Source organism: Oryx dammah, unplaced genomic scaffold (genome assembly GCF_014754425.2).
Source record: "Oryx dammah isolate SB20612 unplaced genomic scaffold, SCBI_Odam_1.1 HiC_scaffold_8, whole genome shotgun sequence".
NCBI classification, from domain to species: Eukaryota; Metazoa; Chordata; class Mammalia; order Artiodactyla; family Bovidae; genus Oryx; species Oryx dammah.
Genome location: NW_024070192.1, coordinates 39,111,798 through 39,136,974, shown reverse-complemented (window position 1 = coordinate 39,136,974; position 25,177 = coordinate 39,111,798). Strand labels below are relative to the sequence as shown.

Genomic DNA, 25,177 nt, shown 5'->3' with positions numbered 1-25,177 from the left:
GGCCGGCTCACTGAAATCCCACTTAAATTAGCCACTGCTACCCACACACGGGTCTCCTTTGTTCTCACCCCTCCTGCATTGCTTTTGGAGAATGTCAACACGGACTCACAGTTATCCTGCGCTCACTCCCCCTCGGGGCATCCTCTGCTGCCTCGCCCAGTGGACATTTTAAGACCACAACCCACCCTGATTCTAGGGGCCCTCTTAAAAGAGACAGACTGAGAGAGACAGCACAGGTAGGTATGTCTCACGCTGAGCCTCCCTTTCTTCCTGGCTTTTTGGGCAATGGCACCCCACTCCAGTACTTTTGCCTGGAAAATCCCATGGACGGAGGAGCCTGGTAGGCTGCAGTCCATGGGGTTGCTACAAGTCGGATACGACTGAGCGACTTCACTTTCACTTTTCACTTTCATGCATTGGAGAAGGAAATGGCAACCCACTCCAGTGTTCTTGCCTAGAGAATCCCAGGGACGGGGGAGCCTGGTGGGCTGCCATCTATGGGGTCGCACAGAGTCGGACACGACTGAAGTGACTTAGCAGCAGCAGTCAGTTATTTAGCCAACAGTAGATCCATGGGATTTTCCAGGCAAGAGTACTGGAGTGGGGTGCCATTGCCTTCTCCGAGATGTTTATGTATACTTTTTTAGAGCTTGTATTTATTAACAGCCTGCAAAGAGGGGAGACGGGGAGATTTATACTGAAAGCACAGTGAGTTAAAAGGGACAATTAGAGGAGCAGAAAGAGATATCGAGTAGAGAGTTGAAAAGGATATTTTAATGCACAAAGGTTCTTGAGATATTTCCCAAGTAGACAGAAGGTAAAAGAAAATTGGCCCATTACAAGCTGATGGGGGGGAATTGGTAACATGGGATGGGAGTAATAGCTGATGGGCTAAACTCCTACTTAGACCAGAAAGCCAGGCTGGGAGGAGGTGAGCTGTAATGCGACCACAGTCGCGTCAAGAGGCTGAACATTAGATATTGAGAGGGACCCCATCAAAAGGTATACTCGCTGTGGATCCAGCAAAGAAGATACACAAAGCAAGGCTGCCATCTTCCAGGTCAGGATGGAAAAGGCCCCTGTGGAGCTGGGTCCCAGAGTTGGGTCCACCCAGGGGCTGGTGGGGACAGTCTGAGTGGTGGAAACTCCAGGGCAGGTTTGCTGGGAGCCACCAAATCCCTGAGGCTCCCAGCCAACTTCAGGGAGCCCCACTCCCAGAGCAAACCTGTTCTCTCTGACCCTAGATGCTGCAGCTTGTCCTCCAAGAAGCCTTCCTGGCTCCTCCCAGCCCCCTCAAACCTGCCAACAGGCCTTCTGGAACCCCTCATTTGCCATAGTGGCAGAGTGCTGAGTGATTAGTTAGGTGACAAGTAAACATTTGCTAAATGGGATTCTTGGCTCCCTGGTAATGAACAGCCCCAGCAGGAGAGGCAAAAAGGGAGGTGCAGTCTGTGGGGAGTTCTGGGGATCACTGATGGTCTGCTGGAGCCAGCACATGCGGAGGTGTCTGGGCAGACCTGTGGAAGTGCGGAGAGGGGCTGAGGGGTGAGCCCTTTGTGGATGGGGAAGGAGGGAGTCTGGAAGATAAAACAGCTCTGGGGTATTTCCGAGTTTGGAAGCAGCAGGTGTCTGGGAATGGGACTCTGGCCCAGGCACACTTCCAGGGAGTGCTCCAGCCTGCTGGCACAAGGGGAGGATCTGGCTGAGCAGAAAAGGCAAGGTTTCGATGATTAAATCCACTGCTGAGGAACATTGGCAAGTGTGCCACGGGTGCGGGCCACGTGCTTGCAAAGGTGCTGGGGGTCTGGAGCAGGGACGAGGACCCCAAGGTGGGGGGCTCACACCCCCACTTTTGGAGTAGAATCCAAGTTCCCCAAGTAGGATCCCTGGGCCTTTCCCTTGCCAGGCTCACCTCCCACACCTCCCCAAACAGCATTCCCAGTCTTCAATTCACAGTTGGTTGCAGATAGCCCAAATGTGATGCTATTGTATGCCTCAAGCCCTCTGCCTGGAATACTCCCCACACTCTTCTCTGGCTGCCTCCTCATCCTCTGAGACCCATCCAAGTGTCACCTCCTCCTGGAAGCCCTCCCTGACAGCCCCCACCCTGCCTGAGTTTCTCATGGTGGTAATGGGGTGCACTTACAGAGACACCACTCCCACTCTGGTTTCACCCATCCCATACTTGTTTCCACATCTAGGCTCTGAGGTCCTTTTGGCAGAGCCACGTCTTCACACTTTTAGGTCCCCAGAGCCTGGGCCAATAGTTGGCGTAAGTAGATCCTTGTTTAAAGCTTGCTGAATGAAGGGTAGGGAGCTGGCCAAGCTCTGGGGTCTGGGGAGGAACTTGTGAAGAGAAACGCTGAGACCACTGGTGGCGGGTGAGCAGATGGCTCCCTCCTGGGGCCTGGGGACAGCAATGAGCGAAGATGGCAGTGGGGCTGGCCCCGCCAGGAACAAAGGGGTGGGGGATGGCCCTAGCCTCTGGGAGGAGGATGGAGCTTTCCAGGCAGGAAGCCACCCCTCCCTGCCCTGAACCACCCAGAAGAGATGCCGGGTCTGGTGAACTGAGGGGCCTTGGCTTAGCTCCCAACTTGTCAGCTTGCTCCGATGCTCTGCACAATGGTGTCACTGTGCCTGCGTAGCGTCTGAGCCACTGAATGACAAGTGATGTCATCCACCACAGAGCTGCTTTTATTCCCTCTACTCTTAGAGGAGCAAGCTGCTGAAACACACCTGGCATCCTGGGCCCCTCTGCCCCGGCTCTAATAACAGTCGGCAGCCAGAGACTGCGCTCTGCTTGACAGAAGAGGATCGTTTATAAAACATTAGCATTTCTTGTCCTGACATTTCACTCCCATATTACAGGACTTACAAAGTCTTTAAAAAAAAATTTAATAAAGTGCTTGGACCCTTGATTTTCCCGCCGAGGGCTGTGCTGTCTAAAGTTGGAAATGAAATCAACAACATAACAGCATCCTCAGGTTCTAAAGGGGACAGCTAGGCCCTGGCACCGGCCTGGGTAAGAGCAGGCAGACCACTGGGAGCAAACGCAGATAATTTGTTCTGCCGCCACCAGACTCCCTTTAGGGCACATTTCCAGCCCTGTAATTAGGAGGATTTGTCCAGGCCTGGAAACACAGCCTCTTTCTTCTATTTGCGGGAACTCGCTCCTTTCTTCAAAGCCAGGGAGGTGGGTGCAGCCTCCAGACCCCACATACATCCACCTCTCCATAGAGCAGTCTCTGGCTTCCTGGAACACCCTCTGGGTCCTGGGAACTGGCAGTTCCCTTCCAACTAGCCCCTGGAGCCCACTTAAGAGTCGACAGCTCAGCTGCTGTGGGTGAAGCTCTTAGGAACAGGCCAGGAGTGGTCCAGGGCCAGCCTGCTCTGGGGACAGCCAGTGCAGCCAGAGCATGGGAAGTAAGTCACGTCCTGTGTCAGTGAGCAAAGAACCGAGAACGTGTGCATGCGTGTGTGTGTGTGTGCAGGCACACGTGTCCCAGTGAGTCAGTGTGCCCCTGCTTCAAACAGCTCTTCCCACCGACAAACGTGCTTGTGTTTGCAGAGCTGAGCCTAGCCAGGCTCGCCCACCCCCACAAAAGCCTGGGATCTGCCACTCCTTTAGGAATGCGGGGTTAGGAACTGAGAAACAAGGTTCTTTCCAAGAGAATTTTTTTATTATTATTATTTTTCTCTCTTAATTGGATTCAATGTTTCTTGCACCTGACACACAGCCTCTGTGGTGGGGAATTCGGGTTTGTGCAAAGCCAAAACCAATCTTGCCCGCTCAGACCCCAGCCAGCAGCGTGGCTGACCTTGACTTGAGCCCCTCTCCCCTGTCTCTGGGCTTTCCTGCTCCCTTCCCTGCATGTCCCCATCTTTTGACCCCTGAGTCTGGCCACCCCCCCCGAACTCTCCCTGTCCCCAGGGCATCTTCAAAGGGTCCAGGAGGGATGGGGCCTCCGTAATCCAAAGTGCCTGAGATGGTTCTTGAAATGCCCTCTTTGTTCTCCTTCTGCTAAGGCCGCCAGATGCCACCCTCCTGCCACTCTACCCAGGACCCTTGCTGGGACACCCACCAAAGAGCCTCAAGGAAAAATTCAGCAGCTGAGCCATGCTGGAGGCCTGGGTTCATGCCCAGAGTCTCCCTGGCCGGTCCAGACTGTTGCTGGCAAAGTCCTAGGCTGACAACACTGCCCAGCCTATTGGACTAACACTGTGGATGCTGCCTCACCTGCCTGCCTAAGAAATCCAAATCGCCTTCCTGCCCCTTCTCCTTCCAGCCCCTTCCCAGAGCCTGGCTCCCTGATGTTCAACAAGCTGCTTCTAGCTTCTCACCCTGATGCCAACAGCTGCTGTACTGGGAGTGAGCGGGTGCTCTGGGGTAGCAGACGGTCTTGTGTTGCATATAAAAACATGGTGATGCTCTAAATAGCTAAGAATATTGGTCCCCTGAAGTGATTCTTGTGGCATCCCCTTCTCCCTGACCCTCCCCACTGCCCCTTGGCCCCAGGCCCGGGAAAGCCCAGGTTACACGGGGAATACCGTTGCCAGGTTGGGATTCTAGACAAAAATCCTAGAACTCCTTTCTTGCTAGAAATCACCAATACAACCCTTAGTTCCGCAGATCTAGTTTTCCGTATAGTTTATAAACATGATAAGACATACAGTTAGGTAAGGGAGTAAGGGAAGGGCCTGTGCATTTGTGTATATATATGTAGAGAGTGTGTATATATATATATATAAGTGGACATAGTTATAAAACTGCACCTCCTGTGAGAACCCCATTGCACATGATGAAGTTCTAAATTTCAGCCTCTGATGATCTTGCCTTTGGTAATTGGTTCTTGGAGCCCAGCAGCTGGGCCTGGTCTGCCAGGGTTGCCTGAGACATCAGGAATGAGAGGCGTTACCCCCCAAAGGAGGGACTGAAGGTGGCACATGGTTGGATTCAGGGCAGGGTGACTAAGTGGCCTCAGGCAAGAGCCAAAATGCCACCTGCTCACGTGCCCCCACATAGCTGGTGGACCCAGCCTCTCGTCTGTTCGCTGAGTCCTGCTTCCTCCAGGGGTGGCGGGGCCCCTTCAGACATCTCCAAATGACCAGGATTCCACAGAGCTCAGCTCCCGTGGTGCACTGTCCCATTGTTGTTAATGAAGGATTCACCTTGTGGCTTTAACTGCCTTGCTGGGTGGATGCTGTCCGTGGTTGCTCGGCGAGGGGGCTGGCTGGGAACAGCTGGGTGGGATGCACTAAACCTCCCTCTGCTTGGGGCTGTACACTTTGGGTTTTTAATCCACTGGCCAGGGCCCAGACAGCAGCCGAAGCCTCTACCAGCCTTTGCCTGAAACCCAGCAGATCCTCCACTTGTAAAAATAGAAAAGAAATCCTGTTCCTTGGTGGACATGTAGCAGTGCTGGGTGCTGGCACCCCGTGTCCTCAGCGGAGAGTGACCACCAGCCCCAGTATCCAGGCCAGGAGCGAGGCCCTCAGGGAGGTGCCCAAGGAGGCCTGCTGCACCCCGCTGGGGGCACGGATGGGGGTCCTTCGGGCACACTTGCCCTTCCTCTTGGGCCGTGACGTGGGCATGAAGTCAAAGCTGAACTTGTGCTGGTAGTCGGGGGCGTAGTCCTGCAGCTCGGGGGCCTGCTTCCTGGAGCCTGCCTTCGAGACCTGGTTGCGATTCCTATGGCTGGTGCAGTTCTTGCCCGGCTTCTTGGAGCCTGACCGAGAGCCGGGCAGATGGCCGTGTGGGTGGCCCTTGTCCCTGGCAGGGCCGTGGGGGGGCGGGTGGTGCTCCTTGCGGGCAGCCCTGTCGGTGGTGGTGAGCGTGTGCGACTTGATCTGGTGCGGGGACGCCGGCCCCGTGCAGTTCCGGAAGTCCTCGGCCCTCAGCAGCTTCAGGTCCTGGCCTTGCAGACGCTCGGGGGACACGCAGGGGACGGCCGAGCTGGAGCCCCGGAACCTCTGCAGCCATTCCCACAAGGAGCGCGCCCGGCAGCCACAGTCCCAGGCGTTCCCATTGAGGCGGAGGAACTCCAGGGCCCCCAGGGGTGCCAGGCAGTCACCTGGCAGCTCAGAGAGACTGTTGTTGAAGAGGAAAAGGGTGGTCAGCCTGCGGAGGTCGTGGAAAGCCTTGTGATGGACCCACTGCAGCTGGTTCTCATGCAGCAGCAGCCGGTCCAGATTCACCAGGCCCCGGAAGGTGTCCTGGCCCAGGCTCCACAGCTTGTTGCCGTGGAGAAACAGGTGGCTGAGGTTGACCAGGTCCACAAAGATGTCATCCTGGAGGTACTCGATGTGGTTGTCCTGCAGGTAGAGGTACTGCAGGCTGTGCAGGCCGCCAAAGATGCCGGCCGGCAGGGCGCTGAGCCCACACTTATAGAGGTAGAGGGCGTGGAGCTTCACTAGGCCCTGGAAGGTCTCGGGCGCCAGCGTCCGCAGCTGCCGGTTGTCGCCGAGGTCTAGCTCCTCCAGGTGCACGAAGCCCTGGAAGGTGTTGGGGTCGATGAAGGTGATGTTGTTGGAGTAGATCCACAGGGTGACCATGGCGGGGCTGAAGTGGCCCTGCCGCAGGAGGGCGATGCGGTTGTTCTGCAGGAAGATGCGCTCGCTGTCCTCCGGGATGCCCTCGGGGATGGCGGCGAAGTTGTGCGCCTGGCAGCTGACTGTCATGGGCGCGGGGTAGCACACGCAGTCCCGCGGGCAGCCGCCGCCCAGGGGCAGCTCCCCGGCCAGCAGCAGCAGCAGCAGTTCCACACAGCACCCTGGAGGGGGAGAAAGAGAGCACAGCCAGGTCACGGGGGCGCTGCCCGGGAGGTGAGACACTCCGAGACACTCGGAGAAGCCAAGCTCCACGGGTATGTGAGCCTCCTTGGTCGCCGGGGCTCTGTCCTCGTCTTAGCCGCACTCAGCGATCTGGGGTCTGGGGTCATGGCCCCCTGACTCCTGATGGCTTCCCGCCCTGGCGCCTCACCTCTTCTGGGGGTTTCTATTCCAGCCTGGGTTGTGAGGTGGGTTGGTGCAGAGGCTGCGGTCCCGCTACATCTGGCAGACTTCTTTAGCCCCACCCTGCAAACCCCTAGCCCCGCCCACAGCTTCTGAGCCCCTCCCCCTTAGGCCCTGTCATCCTGGCCAGGATTGGGGTCACCGCTCATGCACCCAGCAGCCCGCCTCGGGGGTCCTGTCCCCCTGGGGTCCCAGCTCTGCCACTTACTTGCCTTTATCTGCATGAGCAGATAGTGGGGCAGGCTCCTGTTCTAACAAAGTAAATATCTCATATGGGCTCCTGAAGCGTCTTTTTATTTCAATTATTCCCAATAACAAACAAAGCGAGCAGGCATATCACCAAAGTTTATCTTGAAAGATTTCTCATTTACAGTGCCTTCCACGTCCTCAAGCATGCATCATTCCCCCATGACTTAAGTTTCCTCATTCCTAAGTAATAATAGTTGCTCTCTGCAAAGGACACGTGTGTGTATGTATGTGAGAGAGAGAGAGAGGGACAGAGAGAGAGGAGGACTGCGGGAGGCACCAGGACTGATGGTTCTGGGGTCCTAGGAGTAGCCAGAGAGACACTGCCCCCCACTGCGATCCACCGTCTGGTCCCTCCCCTCTCCCCCACCTCTGGAGATCCCAGGCTACCACTGCAAATCAGGCCTTGCCTCTCGATTGTCCAGAGCATTTCCTCTGTAGCTTCTCTCTAATTGGGCATTAATTAGGCATTCGTTAATGGATCCTTAAAATAATTTATTTTCGGATGTGTCCAGCCTGTGGTCGGATAACAGCCACGCACTCATTATCGCAGCAGCCTCATTATGGATGATCGTCATTACCTGCCTTTTTCCAGGGTTGCAGCTGCCCCGGGCAGCCTGGCAGGCACGCCAGTGTTGTGGGGACCGGCTCCAGGCCTGTAGACCCCCGCCCTGCAGGGCCAGGCCGTCATCTCATCCCTGCCAGGGTTGGCTTCCTGATCCTTCCCTTCCAGCTTGGCTGATCACAGGCCTCTGGGGAGAGCTGGGTGCCTAGGGCAGCTTGGCTGGTTCTTCCGGCTGCCAGCTGTACCCAGAGCATATTGGATGAGAGGACTAGCCCTCCCGGCCACTCTCAGGCTGGCCCCTACTCCCAGTCTCAGGCCGGCCGCTGCCCCAGCGCTGCCTGCCCGGGCTCCAGCGGACCTCACCACCCCTGCTATCCTCTCTTTCCTCCCAGAAACGGCATCGTAAATAAGTGACAGCTCCCAGCTGTTGGGAGTTATGGGCTCCCAGAGAGTGGCAGCTGCTTCCTGTCCCCCTGTAATCACCCAGCTTCAACAACGTTTCCAACACATAAAAATCATTGCACATAATTCGGTTTCTGCATAATTGTGTTGGGTTGCGATTTCAGAGCAATTATGACCTCGGCGGTTGTGGCGATGGTGGCAGAGCAGCTGTGAGTTCCCATTCTGGGCTGGGCCATGCTCTCTGCGGCCGCTGCCCCGCTTCAGTCATCACCACCATTGAATAGTCTGCAGCCCCAGCCCCAGGCAGGGGGGCCTTTTCAGCCTCAGTTTCCCTGTGTGTAACAAGAGTAGGAGAGGATTGCTACGCCAGCACTCCCTGAGTGAAGTCTGTCCTCACCCATTACTGCCCACCTAGGTCTGGCCAGGGAGCCCCAGCCCTTCAGGAGGAGACTCTACCTTGGGAGGACCCCCTAGGAGCCTGGCCCCCCAACCCAGGCTGACTCTCAGGGAGCCTGCCCACTGCCTTGAGCTTCCAACACTAGGGCTGGGAGGAGGGCCCAGCAAATACCGGGTCCACCTTCCACACAGCCCGCCACCCCATCTCTTGCTCATCTCTGCTCCTCCGCCCGGCCCAGATGGCCCTGGGGAGGCGCTGCCACCCTGCCACCCTGAGGGAGCCCAGGGTCCCCTTCCTAGCTCAGGGACATTCAGGGCGCTCACTGTGCTGAAGAGGACAGGGCCACAAAAGACCCCCACCCCACCCCCACCCCCACCCCCTGGAGTCCTGCAAAGACAAGGCACTTCCTTCCTTTAAGTCAGGCAGGGAACGCGGCCTGCAGCGGGAGCAGGCTGAACCCTGGCAGGCTCAGTGTTAATACCACCGACATTTGTGCAGCTTATAGAGTTTACAGAGTGCTCTGCTCACATTCCTCGGAGCCTCAGAATATCCTGTGTGGTGGGGGGTGGGTGGGGGAGGAGGTTTCCTGCCCCCTGACCTGGGGTGGGGCAGATAGCCCTTCTGCCTGCTACTGTGGCTCTGTCTCTGAAAGGCGCTGGGTGGGGGTTTTCTGAAGTCGTCCTCAGAGAAGCTGGGGGTGCTCCATAAAAGCCACACCTCTCCCTCAGGCAGGTGCCCCTGGGGGTGCTGGGGTACAAGGGAAGCCAGGCAAAGACCCCGGTTTGGGTAAAAGAGCCAAAAGTCCAAAAATCTAGGTATGGCCTTAGCGGTTGGCATATGAACACATTTTGGCAGGTGGGAGGGGTCAGATATCATGGGTGGGGGAAGGGGTATAAAGGTGGCAGTCAGGGCCGGAGCCTGAGAGGGGCTGTTCCCCTGAGAGGGGCTCAGGAGGAGGCAGGGACCCCAGGTGATGCTTAGAGCTGCTCTCCATCCTCTGGTACCATCCAGATGCCAGGGGACCCGGGCCAGTGGCCGCTGCCCCCTCCCACTGGGCACTGCAGTGGGTCTCAACTGAGTCTGCTTCTCCAACCTGGAAGCTGGTTCCATCTCCAAGGCCCTGGACCTACTCTCCCAGCCTACCCCACCTCCTCTGCCCGAGCCAGCCTGTGCCCTGGTCATGGATCATCACCCTGCCTATTTCTTCCCAGGGAGGCTGGCACTGCTTCACCACAGCTCCTCCTGTGCCCCCATGCCCGCTCTGTGTGGCCCATGGGAGCCCCGAACCACTGATTACTGATTAATGTACTAACAATGACACTGGTGCCTTTGCTGTGCGTTTTAAGATTGCAAATTAGCATGGATACAAGTCTCCGTGGGGGAGCCTTATGCTTCCTCCCATCAGCTTCCTTGCCCCCTCCTGGGGAGCAAGGAGGTCACTCTACCTGAGGGGGCTGGAGAAAGTAAGGTGCGGACTCAAACTCTGGACTTCCTCTGGCTCTCATCCTCCACTGTCTCCTCCCCTGATACCTCTCCCTCCCCCTGCTGCCCGCCTACTCCAGGGGCATGCACCTGATTGTCTACTCGGCTGCTCCCAGACCTCCTGGCCTCCCACACACAGATCTGCAGCCTCATTCATTCCTTCTTCCATTCAACACTTGCCGCCAAAGTCCTGGAGTATGCAGAGTGCCAGGGTAGGGAGGGGCCTGGGAAGAAGTTGGCAGGTGGGTTCTATTCCTGGGTTGGGAAGATGCCCCTGGAAAAGGAAATGGCAACCCACTCCAGTATTCTTGCCTGGAGAATCCCATGGACAGAGGAGCCTGGTGGGCTACAGTCCATGGGGTCACAAAGAGTCAGACACGACTGAGTGACTGAACACACACACACAAGAAGATGGGGGTCTCAGTGCCAGACTGTCCAGCAGGCGCCAGGCCCAGAGTAGGCGCCTTGGTGTGTGCATGGCAAAGGCACTTGCTGCCTTGTGCCACTTCCTCCATGAAGTCTTCTTGCTTCCTTGCCAGCACAAAGGATGTGCAGAAAAGGAGAGCCATTACTGTCTTCATGTCCTATGTGTGTGTGTGTGTGTGTGTCAGTGCGTGCTCAGTCGTGTCTGACTTTTTGCGGCCCCATGGACTGTAGCCCACCAAGCTCCTTTGTCCATAGAATTTTCCAGGCAAGTGTGTTGGAGCAGGTTGCCATTGCCTACTCCAGGGGATCTTCCTGACCCAGGGATCGAATCCACATCTCTTGCATCTCCTGCATTGGCAGGTGGATTCTTTACCACTGTGCCATCTGAGAAGCCAGTCTTCATGTCCTCTTTGCCTCAAATCCCCAAATCCCTCACCTGCTGAGCAGGGACCTATGAGTAGCCTGGGTGAGTAGCCTGGGCTTGGGCAGGCCCCTCACCCAAACTCAGCAGCCCATTCTCAAGCTGTGCCTATGAAAAGTTCCATAGGGGCTGGACCTCGTGGGCTGGGTGGAAAGGGCATTCCAGGCAGAGGGCAGCACGGGCCAAGGTACTGAGGTGGGGAAGTAGTCAGCAAGCCCTGTCTTACCTCCGCCCTTCTCTTAGCCTCTAAGCAGCTTGAACTCCCCAGAGAAGGCAATGGCACCCCACTCCAGTACTCTTGCCTGGAAAATCCCATGGATGGAGGAGCCTGGTAGGCTGCAGTCCATGGGGTCACTAAGAGTTGGACACGACTGAGCTACTTCACTTTCACTTTTCACATTCATGCATTGGAGAAGGAAATGGCAACCCACTCCAGTATTCTTGCCTGGAGAATCCCAGGGACGGGGGAGCCTGGTGGGCTGCCGTCTATGGGGTCGCACAGAGTCGGACACAACTGAAGTGACTTAGCAGCAGCAGCAGCTTGAACTCCTTACGAGGCTATAACTACGGCTTAAGCTGGGTGAGGGCTATCCTGGGCTGGGGAGGCCAGAGAGCTCCCCACTGGGACCAGGACCACTAATAGGGCCCCTGCTCCTCTCTCAGGGGCCCTGCAGCTCCCCTGCCCCAGAAACAGGAAGGGAGCTAACCAAATGGGACCCAAGCCTGTACCAGAACTGAGTGGCAGGTTCCTTACATAGCATCCTCCTGCTACCCCACAGGTGGGAAGCACAGAGGGGAGGGGCCAGCCAAGGCCATACGGCTGGCGAGCAGGACAGTGGGGGCATCCTTGTCTGAGGACTGGTCCGCCCTCCCTGGCCCCAAGATCTCAGGCCTCACTCTGGCCTGAGTCTGGTGCCTGCCCCTCCCCACACCCATGCAGGGTGCCAGCCCGGTGGGCTGATATCCCCCGGAGCCACCAGGCAGCTCCATGGGTTCTGGAGGCTTAGAGACCAGTCAGCTGTGTGGTCAGTCCTCCTGCCTCTGCAACCTGCCCCCCCCTGCATGGGGCTCGGCTCCTGGTCCCCCTGCTGCCCCAGCCTGCCCTGGCGCTCCTCTCCAAGCCAATCGATGCTAACGGGATGGCTCTGCTGCCAATAATGGCCTCAGGCCAAGCCAGCTGTGTTCACAGAGTGACTGGCGCCTCCAGCTAAGCGGCACTGCCCCTCTGTGCCACACCCAAGCCCAGGTCACTTCTGGAGACAAAGAAGCCAGCCAGGGCGGAGCTGGGTTTCCCTCCTCTTCTACTTTCCAAGCCCAGCTCGTCCTGCCTCCAGCCTTCTGCACACGCCGTCCCCTCTGCTGGAAGCTCGCCCCAGGACACCCGCAGGGCTCCTGCCCTCACCTCTCTGTTCAAGCCCCTCCCCTTGTCACCTGCTCGGGGAGGCCTTCCCCAGCAGCCTTTGAAAATATTTGATTATTTCTTTAGGGACTTCCCTGGTGGCTCAGACAGTAAAGAATCTGCCTGCAATGCAGGAGACCTGGGTTGGGAAGATTCCTTGGAGAAGGGCCTGGCAACCCACTCCAGTATTTTTGCCTGGAGAATCCCATGGACAGAGGAGTCTGGTGGGCTACAGTCCATGGGGTGGCAAAGAGTTGAACACAGCTGAGTGACTAACATTTTCAATCCATTTATGTTTTTTGGCCACACCACTCAGCTTGTGGGATCTTAGTTCCCCAACAGGGATGAAACCCAGGCCCCTGGCAGTGGGAGCACAGAGTCCTAACCACTGGACTGCCTGGGAATTCTGCCCACCCCATAGCCTATTTTAAATGACCCCTTCCCTGTTTTACTTTTCCCCATAACATTTCTTCTTTCCTAATAAATTCCCGTCACTTTTTAATTGATGTTATTTTCTGTCTTCCCTCACTTGAGGGGCAGTTCCATGAGGAGCGATCTTGTCTAGTGTTCCCTGCTGTGCCCTCAGGGCCTAGAACAGTGCCTGACACACAGTGGATACTCAGGAAGAAAACCCTAGGCCCAGAGCCTGGCTCATAGTGAAGTCCTCAGTGATGTCCGACTCTTTGCAACCCTGTAGCCCATCAGGCTCCTCTGTCCATGGGATTCTCCAGGCAAGAATATTGGGGTGGGTTGCCATTTCCTTCTCCAGGGGATCTTCCCAACCCAGGGATCGAACCCGGGTCTCCCGCAGTGCAGGCAGACGCTTTAACCTCTGATCCACCAGGGAAGCCATAGTAGGTGCTCAACAAACACAATGGTCTTGATTAGTACACAGGCCTCCGGGGTGAGCAGAGACTCCGCCGTGGCTCTCTTTCAAGGGGCCAGCACAGAGGTGACCGAGGAGGACTGGGGAGGGAGGGGGTGCGCCGGGCCTGCCTGGGGCCTGGGGCAGGGTGACCAGCACAGGTTTGTCTGGGACTCAAGAGTTTCCCAGGACACAGGACTTTTAGTGCTAATATCTGAAAGTCCCAAACAAATGTCAGTCAACCTATCTGGGGGCCAGGAGTGCCGTGGCCCCCCAAAAAAACTTCTGGCCACAGGATGAGGAGTGAGTAAACAGGCAGGCATGAGGCACGATTTTTCTCCAGACCCACACTTCAGGCCCTGTGGCTGCAGCTTGGGGCCTAGACAGAGCCTGTGTGTGTGTGTGCGTTCGTGTGTCTCTGCACATCTACACGTATGTTTATCTATGTGCGTGGACATGGCCGTGTGCACATACCTGCGTGCCCGCATGTGCATATTTCAGCAACCTTTATCTCTGGAGACCATCGAGGGGGCTGGGCACCCAGCCCTTTCATCCTGAGTGTTCCTGAACTCCACCCCAGGGAGGGGGCTGGCCTCTTCCGAGGAGAGGCACGCCCGCCCATGACATTCCCGTCTTATCTCAGCGCCCACTCTGGCTTTGCCTATAGCTCCCGCTCTCCTCCTGACACGCTGAATTATGTGCCCACCCCAAGCCCCTCCAGCACACCAGGATCACTCTCAGCTGGGAAGTGGGCGGCACCTTATTGGAATAACCTTTCAGCTTTCATCTGCTGCAGCTAGTCCCCCGAGCGGGCCTGGCCAGGAACGCCGTGCTAATTGGGCCGCCAAGCTCTCAGGAGGCCTTGTTGGAGCAAACTCAGCCTCCTCTCTCCTCTGTCTAACCGTGTCTATCACTTCCTCGCTGCGGGGGTCCCTGCGTGGGATGGAGAGGTTGGGGGGGTACACTGCAGGCCGGCACAGGCAGCTCTGTGTCCATGAACTGCCTGGGCCTGGGACCAGTCCCAAAGGCAGCACGTTTCAGCTGGACAAGCTCAGACAGGTCACTAAACCTCCACAGCCTCAGTTTCTCAGTCCGAGAATGGGGACTTAGAGCACCTGCATTCTTGGGTGTTGGCAGCACTCATTGAGGCTGTGCTCTGAACTGGTACCCAGACTGGCTGCAGGGCAGGGCATCCCCAAGGCTGAGGGCTGCCATCAGATGAAGCCACTGCCTCCCTACTCCCCACCCTGTGGACCCTGGCTTTCACCCCACGCACCCTGGCGCTCCCAGACCCCAGAGGCCTGACAGAAGGATCTGATGGATTAGATTCCAAGTCAGGGCTTAACCTCAAGTTCCTGCCAGGTCTTGGCTGCCCCAGGGCATAGCAGGTGGGGGGGGACGAGGTCTTGACCTTTGTACTTGGCTCTCTCTCCCAGTCCATCCCCCCACACACTGCCAGCTCTCTGCACAAAGCCCTGGTCATATGAGCTCTATCTTCACTTTGCAAAGCTGCCCTGGGGCTTATAATATGTGTTCAGTTCAGTCGCTCAGTCGTGTCCGACTCTTTGCGACTCCATGAATTGCAGCACACCAGGTCTCCCTGTCCATCACCAACTCCTGGAGTTCACTCAAACTCACGCCCATCGAGTCGGTGATGCCATCTAGCCATCTCATCCTCTGTCGTCCCCTTCTCCTCCTGCCCCCAATCCCTCCCAGCATCAGAGTCTTTTCCAATGAGTCAACTCTTCGCATGAGGTGGCCAAAGTACTGGAGTTTCAGCTTTAGCATCAGTCCTTCCAAAGAAATCCCGGGGCTGATCTCCTTCAGAATGGACTGGTTGGATCTCCTTGCAGTCCAAGGGACTCTCAAGAGTCTTTTCCAACACCACAGTTCAAAAGCATCAATTCTTCGGCGCTCAGCCTTCTTCACAGTCCAACTCTCACATCCATACATGACCACAGGAAAAACCATAGCCTTGACTAGACAGACGTTTGTTGGCAAAGTAATGTCTCTGCTTTTGAATATGCTATCTAGGTTGATCATAGCTTTCCTTCCAAGGAGTAAGCGTCTTTTAATTTCATGGCTGCAGTCACCATCTGCAGTGATTTTGGAGCCCCCAAAATAAAGTCTGCCACTGTCTCCACTGTTTCTGCTGCTTGAATTTGCTTCTCCGTCTGTGGGCCCCAGAACCTGGGCTGTGCCACCAGGACTCCGAGGCTAGGGACAAAGGCCTCTGAAAGCCAGCCCTTCCCAGGGGCTTCGGAGAAGGTTCTGGGCCCTCTCTGCTCCATCTGGAACCAACTGTCTGTCCCCACAAACCCCAGAAAACTGTAGGCCTACCTGGAACCGGACAGGCCCCCTGACACCCACGTGGTGTGATTACTGGGGCTGGGAACATTTGCAGGGTTGGGACAGTCCTGAGGGGCAAGTGTCCATTCAGATGCCTTCCTAGGGGGCTCCTGAGGGCGTGTGAGAGAGGGGAGTTGGGGGAGTGCTCTGCCAATCCCTGAAGGAAAACAGAAGATGGAACCCAGCCTTTGAGAAGCAAGAGTAGAGCTCTCTACCTGCGCCCCTCATTCTGAGTCCCTGGAGCAGCCACTCCTTCCTTGCTGTTTATGAAAAGCCTTCAGAACTCACGTCCTGTTTATCGATCACCCCATTCTGAATCTAGCTTCCAGTTCTTTCATTCATGTGAGGAACAGCTCCGCGCTTGGTGCTACAACAGTAAGAGACGTGGCTCCTTCCCTCGTGGAGCTTACAGTCTAGGGGGAGATGATGTAAACAACCAGAGATGCCCAAACTGACACAGAGTGCTGGGCACTGGGGACACAGGAAGGCGGTTTAAGACAGCTGAATGAATGAATGGCCTCTCTAAGCAGTGGGTGACACTTGGGTTGACACCTAATATTAAGAAGGAGCTGAAGAACAGCTTTCCAGGCAGTGGGAACTACAGGTGCATAGGTCCTGGGGCAGAACTGAACTTGATGTGGATGAGAGGGACATGTGATGGGGTCAAAAAAGGCTTTAAAAGGCTCAGTCAAGAGTTTAGTTCTGGGACTTCCCTGGTGGCACTGTGGATAAGAATCCACCTGCCAATGCAAGGGACATGGGTTCGATCCCTGGTCGGGGAAGATCCCACAGGCTGCGAAGCAACTGAGTCCGTGTGCCACAGCTATTGAGCCTGTGCTGTAGGGCCTGGGAGCTGCTGTGAAGCCTGCGTAACCTAGAGCCTGTGCTCCACAACTACGGAGCCCGCGTGCTGCAACTACTAAGCCTGTGCGCCTACAGCCACGCTCCGAAACAAGAGAAGCCACTGCAATGAGAGGCCGGTGCCCCACACTGACGAGCAGGCCCAGCTTGTCGCAACTAGAGGAAGCCGGCACACAGCAGTGAAGGCCCCACACAGCCATAAATAAACAGAGTTTAGATCTGATTCTGTTTCTGGCAGGAAACTGAAGTACTAGCAACCTGATCAGATTTGGGGGGAGCATGGATTTGTGGGGGCAAGAAGGGAGGCAGGGAGGCCTACGGCTGTCATCCACGAGAGACATGGAGGACTCAGAAGGGGTAGAGGCCATGGAGACAGATAGCAGTGGACAGGTTGAGAAACATCTGGGTTGCAGAACTGACAGGACATACGGATGGACCGTTGTGAGGGAGACAGGAGGCTGCAGAGGGTGAGAGCACAGCAAGATGGGAGGAGCCTAGGAAAACAGGCTTCGGGGCCGCGAGGAGCTCTGCTTAGGATGAACAAAGTCATAAAACTTATAGAGATGATTAGCTGGAAGCTGGGTGTCCAAAACTGAAGCCCAGAGGTGAGAAGCACACCGGGGAGGCATCGGCATAGAGATGGTATTTCCATCCATGGGAATGGATGAGGTCACCTCTGAGAGTCAAGAGAGAAGTTAGAGTCAAGACTTCCCTGGCGGTCCAGTGGTTAAGACGCTGCACTTCCAACGCAAAGGGTGTGGGTTCAATCCCTGGTCAGGGAAGTTCCACATGATGCATGGCACAGCCAAAAAAAAAAGAGAGAGAGAGAGAGAGAGTGCAAGAAGATAAAGGATTGAGGACTCTGGCAACACAGCAGAAGGTGTGTAAAGGAGAAGGAATGGGCGATGAGGTCAGAGGAAAGCCCAGAAAGTGTGGCATGACCAAAGCCAAGAGTGTTTCGAGAAGGAAGGAGGAATCAGTCATGATGAGAGTCGCTGAGAGTTTCTGTGAGGACTGGAGAGTGTATTTGACAACGTGGAGGTAATGGGTGATGCTGGAAAGTTCACTGCTGGTAGAAAGGTGATGCTGGAAAGTTCACTGCTGGTAGGAAGGTGATGCTGGAAAGTTCGTTGCTGGTAGAAAGGAGGGGGCAGAAGGCACGTGAGAGTGGGATGAAGAGTGAATGGGAGCTGAGGAGGGGAGACATCACTGTATCCGTCAGGACAGGCTGGGGCACGCTGATGTGACAAGGGACCCAGAATCTCCACGGCCACAACAACAAAGACTGGCTTCTCGCTCAGGCAGGGCAGCTGCCGCTCTGCTCAGGGATGCAGGGGAGAGCTCACCCTCCACCCAGGACACTGCTGGTCTCCTGGCACTTGAGGCTTTCGTTTCCAGGGGTGCATGTCACTCCGGTTCACGCTTCACTGGTCAAGGTCCTTCAGAGGGCCCAGCCTGTCATTGGTAGGAGAGGGATGAAGGCTCCCAAGGGACTCCGGGATCAGCAGCTGGGAGCACCCAGAGGCCACTCACTAGGGAAGCTTGGCTGCAAAGGGAGCAGAGAGTCTGGGTAGGACCTGAAGGGGTGTTGTTTGTTTCCTAAGATGGAAGAAAAGACACTAGAGTCTGTTTGCATGTTCCTGGGGGTGATCCAGGAGGAAAGGGAGAGAGAAACTAATGCCTTAGGAGTGAGAGGACCAAAGAGACCAAGATCCAGAGGTCCAAAGAACACCTCTGGTGCAGGTGTTCCTCCTGAAGAGAGGAGGATGTGTTAGCTTCTGAGGGCTCCTATTTTCTCCCGGAAGTAAGTGGGGTCATCAGCTGAGAGCGGAGAGAGGGAAGTGGGAGGGAGTTTGAGGAGGAAGAAAACGGAATGAAACAGGCCCTCTGTGTGGTGAGAAATCAAGCCACCCTGGTCACACACAAGGTCTGTGGGGACAAGGAGACAACGTGCCTGCAAACCCAGGCTTCCACGGCCACTGCCCCAGGCTCTGCCCAAGTTCTCCTTACCTTTCATTGGACAGGTGGGGCTGTCTGGCCCCTCCCGTGAAACCTGCTCAGGTCACTCCCCTGCTGACATTGTGCACTGTGTGTGCGCGCGTGTGTGTGCTCAGTCATGTCTGATTCTTTGCAGCCTCATGGACTGTAGCCTACAAGGCTCCTCTGTCCATGGAGTTTTCCAGGCAAGCATACTGGAGTGGGTTGCCACTTTCTACTCCAGACCCAAGGATGGAACCCGTGTCTCTTATGTCTCCTGGATTGGCAGGCGGGTTCTTTACTACTAGCGCCACCTGGAAGCCCTGACGGTGCATTAGCTCAGCAAATATTTACTCCCCTACTTTCCTCTGACCAGGCACCGTGCCAAGACGGCTCTGGGGATAAAAGATCCCGTTCCTGGCTTCCATGAACTGAAAGTCTTCCCCAGATGCCTTCAGGAGAGTATGTGTGGACATCTGTCACTCTTGCCAGCCACCCAGCAGCTAAACCCTCTTCCTGTACTTGGCAGATCTTCCAGTTGAGGTAGATGAGCCTTTCCTTCCCTGTGGAAGCTGAAAAGGTCCAGCCCTCATTTTCCCAGCCTCCCTTGCAGCTCCGCCAAGACCCAGGGTCAGGGCTCTGCCACTCGACATGACTACCTCAAACTTCTGAGCTGGGAGTTAATGAGGTAGATACACGGGGGGCTGAGCAGGACCCACGCTTGCCAGGATGGCAGCAGCAGCAGAGCCAATGGGGGCAGAGGCTGTGGTGAGAACCTTAGAGGTGCTCACTGGAGGTGTCTTTGCCTTCACTTGGGCTGTTGTTCCTACCTGTGGAGTCCCCAGCCTTCTGGGAGATTCTGTGAAGGACTCAGTATACTTCCAAAAGAATTGCCTTTTATATAAGTTAGTCAAGGCAGGTGTCTGTTGCTTGCAAATAAGAATCCTCACAGATGTGAGGTCCCTCCTGCTGAGCATGACTCCCAAGCCCTCCATGGTCTGGCCCTGCTCCCCCAATTCCTGCTCTTTTTGTGGGAGCAGTGCCCTATCCTTGGGGTTGGGGGGAAACACCCCAACTAGTGCCGGGTATGTGGAGCTTACCCAAGCATGTCTGGTGAGTGCATGAATGAATGATTTCACTGATGTAATTCTAGCCCAAAGCAAGGAAACCAGGTGCTAGAGTTGGCTGAGATGGCTTGTTATGGGTAAATGCATGCGTGCGTGCTCAGCTACTTCAGTTGTATCTGACTCTGTGACTCTGTTGACTGTAGCCCGCCAGGCTCCTCTGTCCATGGGATTATCCCAGCAAGAATACCGGAGTGGGTTGCCATTTCCTCCTCCAGGGGAATTTCCCCACTCAGGGATCGAACCTGCATCTCCTGAAATGGCAGGCGGATTATTTATACCACTTGAGCCACCTGGGAAGTCCAAATATATATTTTACAGTAAGTTCTAGCAGCAGGAGAGACCTCGTGCGGAAGAGGGTAATTTACCAGGCATTTCAGGCCTCACCTCACAGACCTTTCTCTTTTGACCCTTTTGCAGAATCTCTCTTGATTGGCTCCTGAAGACACTTGGTAGGGAATGCTCCCAATGGATGTGTGGTGTTCTGTGTGTTAAACTGAGCAGTGGGCTCAGGGATGTTAACTTTCTTATTCTTTATGCCTTATATTTGCTTACATTTACTCTTCAATAAAATAAATAAATCATACAGAAAAAAAAATAGCCTGCCGAGTTTAGCTGAGAATCTTAGGTCCCAGGCCTTGAACTGCTGTCTCCTCCCTGCTGGTGGAGCCCCCTGCTTTCTTCAGGGACCTTCGTCTGGCCAGCCAGCAGCACAGGGCAGCCTCTGACCTTTATCCAGAGAGTTTTAGTCCAGGTGGCAGGGGGCTTCCCGATATCCCCAAGCCCTACCTATTTCCCCCCACAAGGTTTTCCTTTAAAGTCACTCTTCCTCACTTGTTTTAGCTTTAAAATAATACTTGCCAATTGTGGAAAATGTGAAATGTATAGAACTAAAAAGGGAGAAAAATCACCACAATCCTATTATCCTTGACAATCATCCATGGGGCCTTCCTGTACCTTCTTACGAGACTTCCTTCATTTATGTAGGGATATATAAAATTTAAATAAAAATTTTATTTAAAGCAATAAAACTGGGATCATGCTATATATGCAGCTCTGTAGCCTGCGTTTTTCTGCCTAACTTATTCATTCGTTCAGCTGCTCTCCAGGTGCCTCCATCTGTGAGTCTCTGCTCTAAGGCAGCCTTGGGGAGCCCAGCAGACAGACTGACCCCACCCTCCAGGAGAATACAGTCTGATGGGAAAACAGACACTCATTGAAGGGCCATATCCATATCTAATCACACCCTGTGCTTGGATGGCATCACCAATTCAATGGACATGAGTTTGAGTAGACTCCGGGAGTTGCAGATGGACAGGGAGGCCTGGGGTGCTGCAGTCCATGGGGTTGCAAAGAGTCGGACACGACTGAGCGACTGAACTGAAGGAGGAGTATAAGGAGAGAGATCCAGGTAGCCAGGAGAACTGTGGGGGCTCCCCTTGTCCATGGAGGTGGGAGGGCTTGGGGTCTGAAGGTTGAGCAGGACTCCAGTGGGGTGAGTGGGCATTCCAGGCAGAGGGAACAGCAGATGCTGAGGGTCAGAGGCAACACACAGGCAAGTGACAGAAGATCGGGTATGGTTTTAGAGACTGCAGAGGCTCCTACTGTATGGACAGACCATAGTTTATCTTTCTGAGACATTTAGATTGTTTTCCGTTTTTCGCTGCTATAAATTATCATGGCAAAACTGGTAATATCAGTTGCCTCCTGGGAGACTCTCCTGGAAGCTTAGGGACTGGTGTGGAGGGAAATTCACTTGTATACCTGTCAGGAGTTCTCGATTTATTACCATGTGAATGTACCTATTGATTCTTTTAAGAGTCAGTTAAGCTAAAACTAAATAATATTGAAATGAACATCCTTATGCATAACACTTTATCCAAATTTTTTTTTTAACTCTTTCCCTAAATCAGAGATTCATTTTCAGTCCTTCTGATACACGATGAGAGGTCACCCAGAAAGGTTAGTCCATAGAGCCTTACGTTCCGTGCCCAGGAAGTCACCAACCACGGGGTTTTCAGAAACTTGAACTTTTCCTTTGTCTGCCTTCCCATCTAGGCTGTGAGCTACTCAGGAGGCAAAAGCTGTGTGCCTCCTACAAAGAGGAGACCTCTGGGGTGCGGAAGCAAAGATGGACACGTGCTGAATCCCTCCTGTGTGACAGATGTACCATCCTGGCAGCATCCACATATACTCTTTAGAAGGGTATGTGTGTGTGTTCAGTCGCTTAGTCGTGTCTGACACCTTGCGACCCCCTGGATTGTAGCCCGCCAGGCTCCTCTGTCCATGGGATTTTCCAGCAAGAACACTGGAGTGGGTTGACATTTCCTCCTCCAGGGGATCTTCCCGACCCAGAGATCAAACCCTCAACTCATGTGTCTCCTGCACTGGCAGGCAGATTCTTTACTACTGCTTCACCAGGGAAGCCCACTCATTAGATACCCCCCCCAAAGATTATTTGTTTATTTATATGTGTTTAGTTGGCTGCATCCAGTCTTAGTTGCAGCACACAGGATCTTCGTTGAGTCGTGTTGGATCTTTCATAGCAGTGCACTAGCTCTCTAGTTGTTGCATGTGGGCTTAGATTCCTCTTGGCATGTGGGATCTTAGTTCCCCTACCAGGGATTGAACCTGTGTAGCCTGCGTTGCAAGGCAGATTCTTAACCACTGGACCACCAGGGAAGTGCTTCCCCAAAAAATTATTAGGAAGGTATTCATATCCTTATTTTACAGCTGAGAAAAGTAAGGCTCAACAAAGTACAGTGATTCACCCGAGATGGTGGAACCAAGATCCAGACAAAGATGGATCTGGCATTGATCGATGGGAAGACAGCTCTCTCTCTTCTTCGAGACCCCTGGCCCCTCAGGGACCCTCACCCGCGTCCCACAGACACTGTCTCTGCTCCCTTGCCGACAGCTTCACCACCCCCCCGCAACCCGCCCCATCGTCATCATTTATTTCCTCTCCTTGTGCTTCTCACTTGCAAGGCTGGGGAAATGGAGGAGGCGGATGGGGAAAGAAGTGGCAATTCAGTGTAATACCATTGACTGTTATCACAAAACTTGTCTTAAGTGCCAACCCTGGGGATTTGCCAGAGTTGGTGCGACAGAGGCGGGGCCGAAGGTCAGATTAAATTGGGCTAGTAACCCCAGGGGGATGTTTGAAAGGGGTAGCTAAAGAAAGCATTTCCAGCAGGAACGCGAGGCAGCCGAGGCAGGCAGCAAGCCGGCCGGCCAGGTCAAGCCTGCTTAGAGAAGCTTAGTGGTGACAGGCCTGGGTTCACACATCCTCCCCCAGAAACCTGAAATCTTGCCTTTTCCCCCCAATAATGAGTTGGTATAAAAATGGATCCTGAATAAAATCGTCTGCAGTTTTCAAATTTCAAACTGCATTAGTCAAAATATATCAAATTTCCGTGTACTGACTTACCACCTGCTCAAAATCGGATCCTTTTTCAGCTGGAATATATTGAAATATGAATCACCTCCTGAAGGAAAAGGGGAGACGTGGAGGGAAGGCCCTCACAAAATGTGCGGATGGGCAAGCCAGCATCCTGTGCTTCTTGGGCTCCCCGGCCTCCACCAGCCTCCCAGCCTCCCTCAGTCTCCTTGTGACAATGGGCTCCCTGGTGGCCCATGCTCCTCAGCCACTTCCCCTTGATAGATACCTGATTTCTAGCTCTAACTCTGATGCTCTGGGCAGTCTATGCTGCATAGTCCAGAACATGCTCATTTCAAGTCCTCCAGCCTTTAAATAAGCATCTACTATGTGTTGGGTGACACAACTGAGCAACCAAGCTCAGCACAGCACACAGGTGCTGGGTGCTCAGACTCACAGGTAAAAGTGGAAGTTGCTCAGTCATGTCCGACTCTTTCAGTCCATGGAATTCTCCAGGCGAGAAAAATGGAGTGGGTAGCCTTTCCCTTCTCCAGGGGATCTTCCCAACTCAGGGATCGAACCCAGGTCTCCCACATTGCGGGCGGATTCTTTACCAGCTGAGCCACAAGGGAAGCCCAAGAATAATGGAATGGGTAGCCTATCCCTTACTCCAGGGGATCTTCCTGACCCAGGAATCGAACTGGGGTCTCCCGCATTGCAGGCAGATTCTTTACCAACCGAGTTATCAGGGAAGTCAGACTCACAGGGAGCCCAATCTCTAGTTACACTGCTAAATCCTAAGATGACTCCTTTGTCCCCTTCTCCTCATCCTCTCAGCAGCACTCACTGAACAGTGTGGGCCCTCCCTTCTGGAAACACTTTCTCCACTGCAGAGGTAGAATTGCCGTTTTTTTCCTCCTGCCTTGCTGGCTGCTTTTCTTGGTCTGCTGTGCTGGGGGCTCTTCTTTGGCTTGATTTCTACATAGCCTGACTCCCTAGGCACAACCCTGGGATCTTCTCTCTTCCATACCCACACCTATCCCCAGGGGAGCTCACCCAGGCTCAGATTTTAAATACTGTCTCCATGGGGATGAAGATCAGACATGTGTCTCAGTCCTGAACTCCAGACCTGCCCACCCAATGGCTCCCCTGACATTGCACATGGATATCTAATAAGCTGCTCAAACTCTGAGTGCCCCAAAGGTATTCCCTGCACAGGCTTCCTCATCTCAGTAAACGGCAACCCCATCCTTTTAGTTGCTCAAGTTGAAAATGTAAATGGCATTCTCCATTCTTCCCTAGCCCTCAGTCTCTTTCCCTTTAATCCATCAAGTCCCACTAGTTCTACCTTCAAAATAAATCCTAAGTCTGTTCTCATCGCTCCATCCTCACCGCCTGCACTCTGTCCCAGGCCACCGTCGTCTCTCCCCCGGACCCTAGCAGCAGCCTCTCCACCCAATCTCCCTGCTTTTATTTAGGTCCCATCACCACCCACGGCCCACACACAGCCACCAGCATCTTTAAAAATGGTAAGTGCTATCTTGTTCCTTTCCTGCTTGAAGACTTCCCAGTGGCTCCCCCACTGCACCAGAATAAAATGCAAGCTTCTTACCAACCTCATGACCAGCTTTCGTCACATCTCCAGCCCCATCCTCTACCGTTTTCCCCACACTGGCCTTTCGGTACCTAGAATACAGCAAGCTCATCCTTTTTTTTTTTTAATGTATTTATTTATTTGGCTGTGCTGGGTCTTATTTGTGGCACATGGGATCTTTGATCTTCATTGCGGCATGCAGGCTCCTGAGCTGTGGCATGTGGAATCTAGTTCCCTGACCAGGGATCAAACCTGTGCCCCTTACACTGAGAGCTTAAGAGTCTTAGCCACTGGACCACTAAGGAAGTCCCAGCAAGCTCATTCTTTTCATCATCCCAGAAGAAAACCCCATAACCGTTAGCAGTCATTCCCATTCTGCCTCCCCGCTCCCCCCCCCCCGCCCCCCGCCTCTGGCAACCATTAGTCTGCTTTCCATCTCTGATTTGCCTGTACTGGAAGTTCCATACAAATGGAATGATACAATATGTTTGCCTTGGGGTTTTAGCACTGACTATTCCTGCATGAACCACCCTGCCCCTGGCCCTTGTGGGACCACCTCCCTCTCAGCACTCAAGCCACAGCTCCAGCATCGCCTCTTTGTCTAAAGCAGACGCCCCCGACCACCCCAGTCCCTCTTGATTGCAGAAGTACATTGCGCTATTGCCCTCTTAGCCCTCTT

General features: G+C 54.5%; 1 protein-coding gene across 1 annotated transcript in view; it reads right to left on the bottom strand.

Annotated features, from left to right (window-relative positions):
• Window positions 1-752: 752 nt before the first annotated feature.
• RTN4RL1 (reticulon 4 receptor like 1) overlaps window positions 753-25,177 on the bottom strand; it is a 77,484-nt gene continuing 53,059 nt past the window's right edge. The window contains exon 6 of the mRNA XM_040244454.1: window positions 753-6,770. Coding sequence (XP_040100388.1) covers window positions 5,443-6,770 — 1,328 coding nt within the window. The 3' untranslated portion in view covers window positions 753-5,442. The remainder of the gene's footprint in view (window positions 6,771-25,177) is intronic.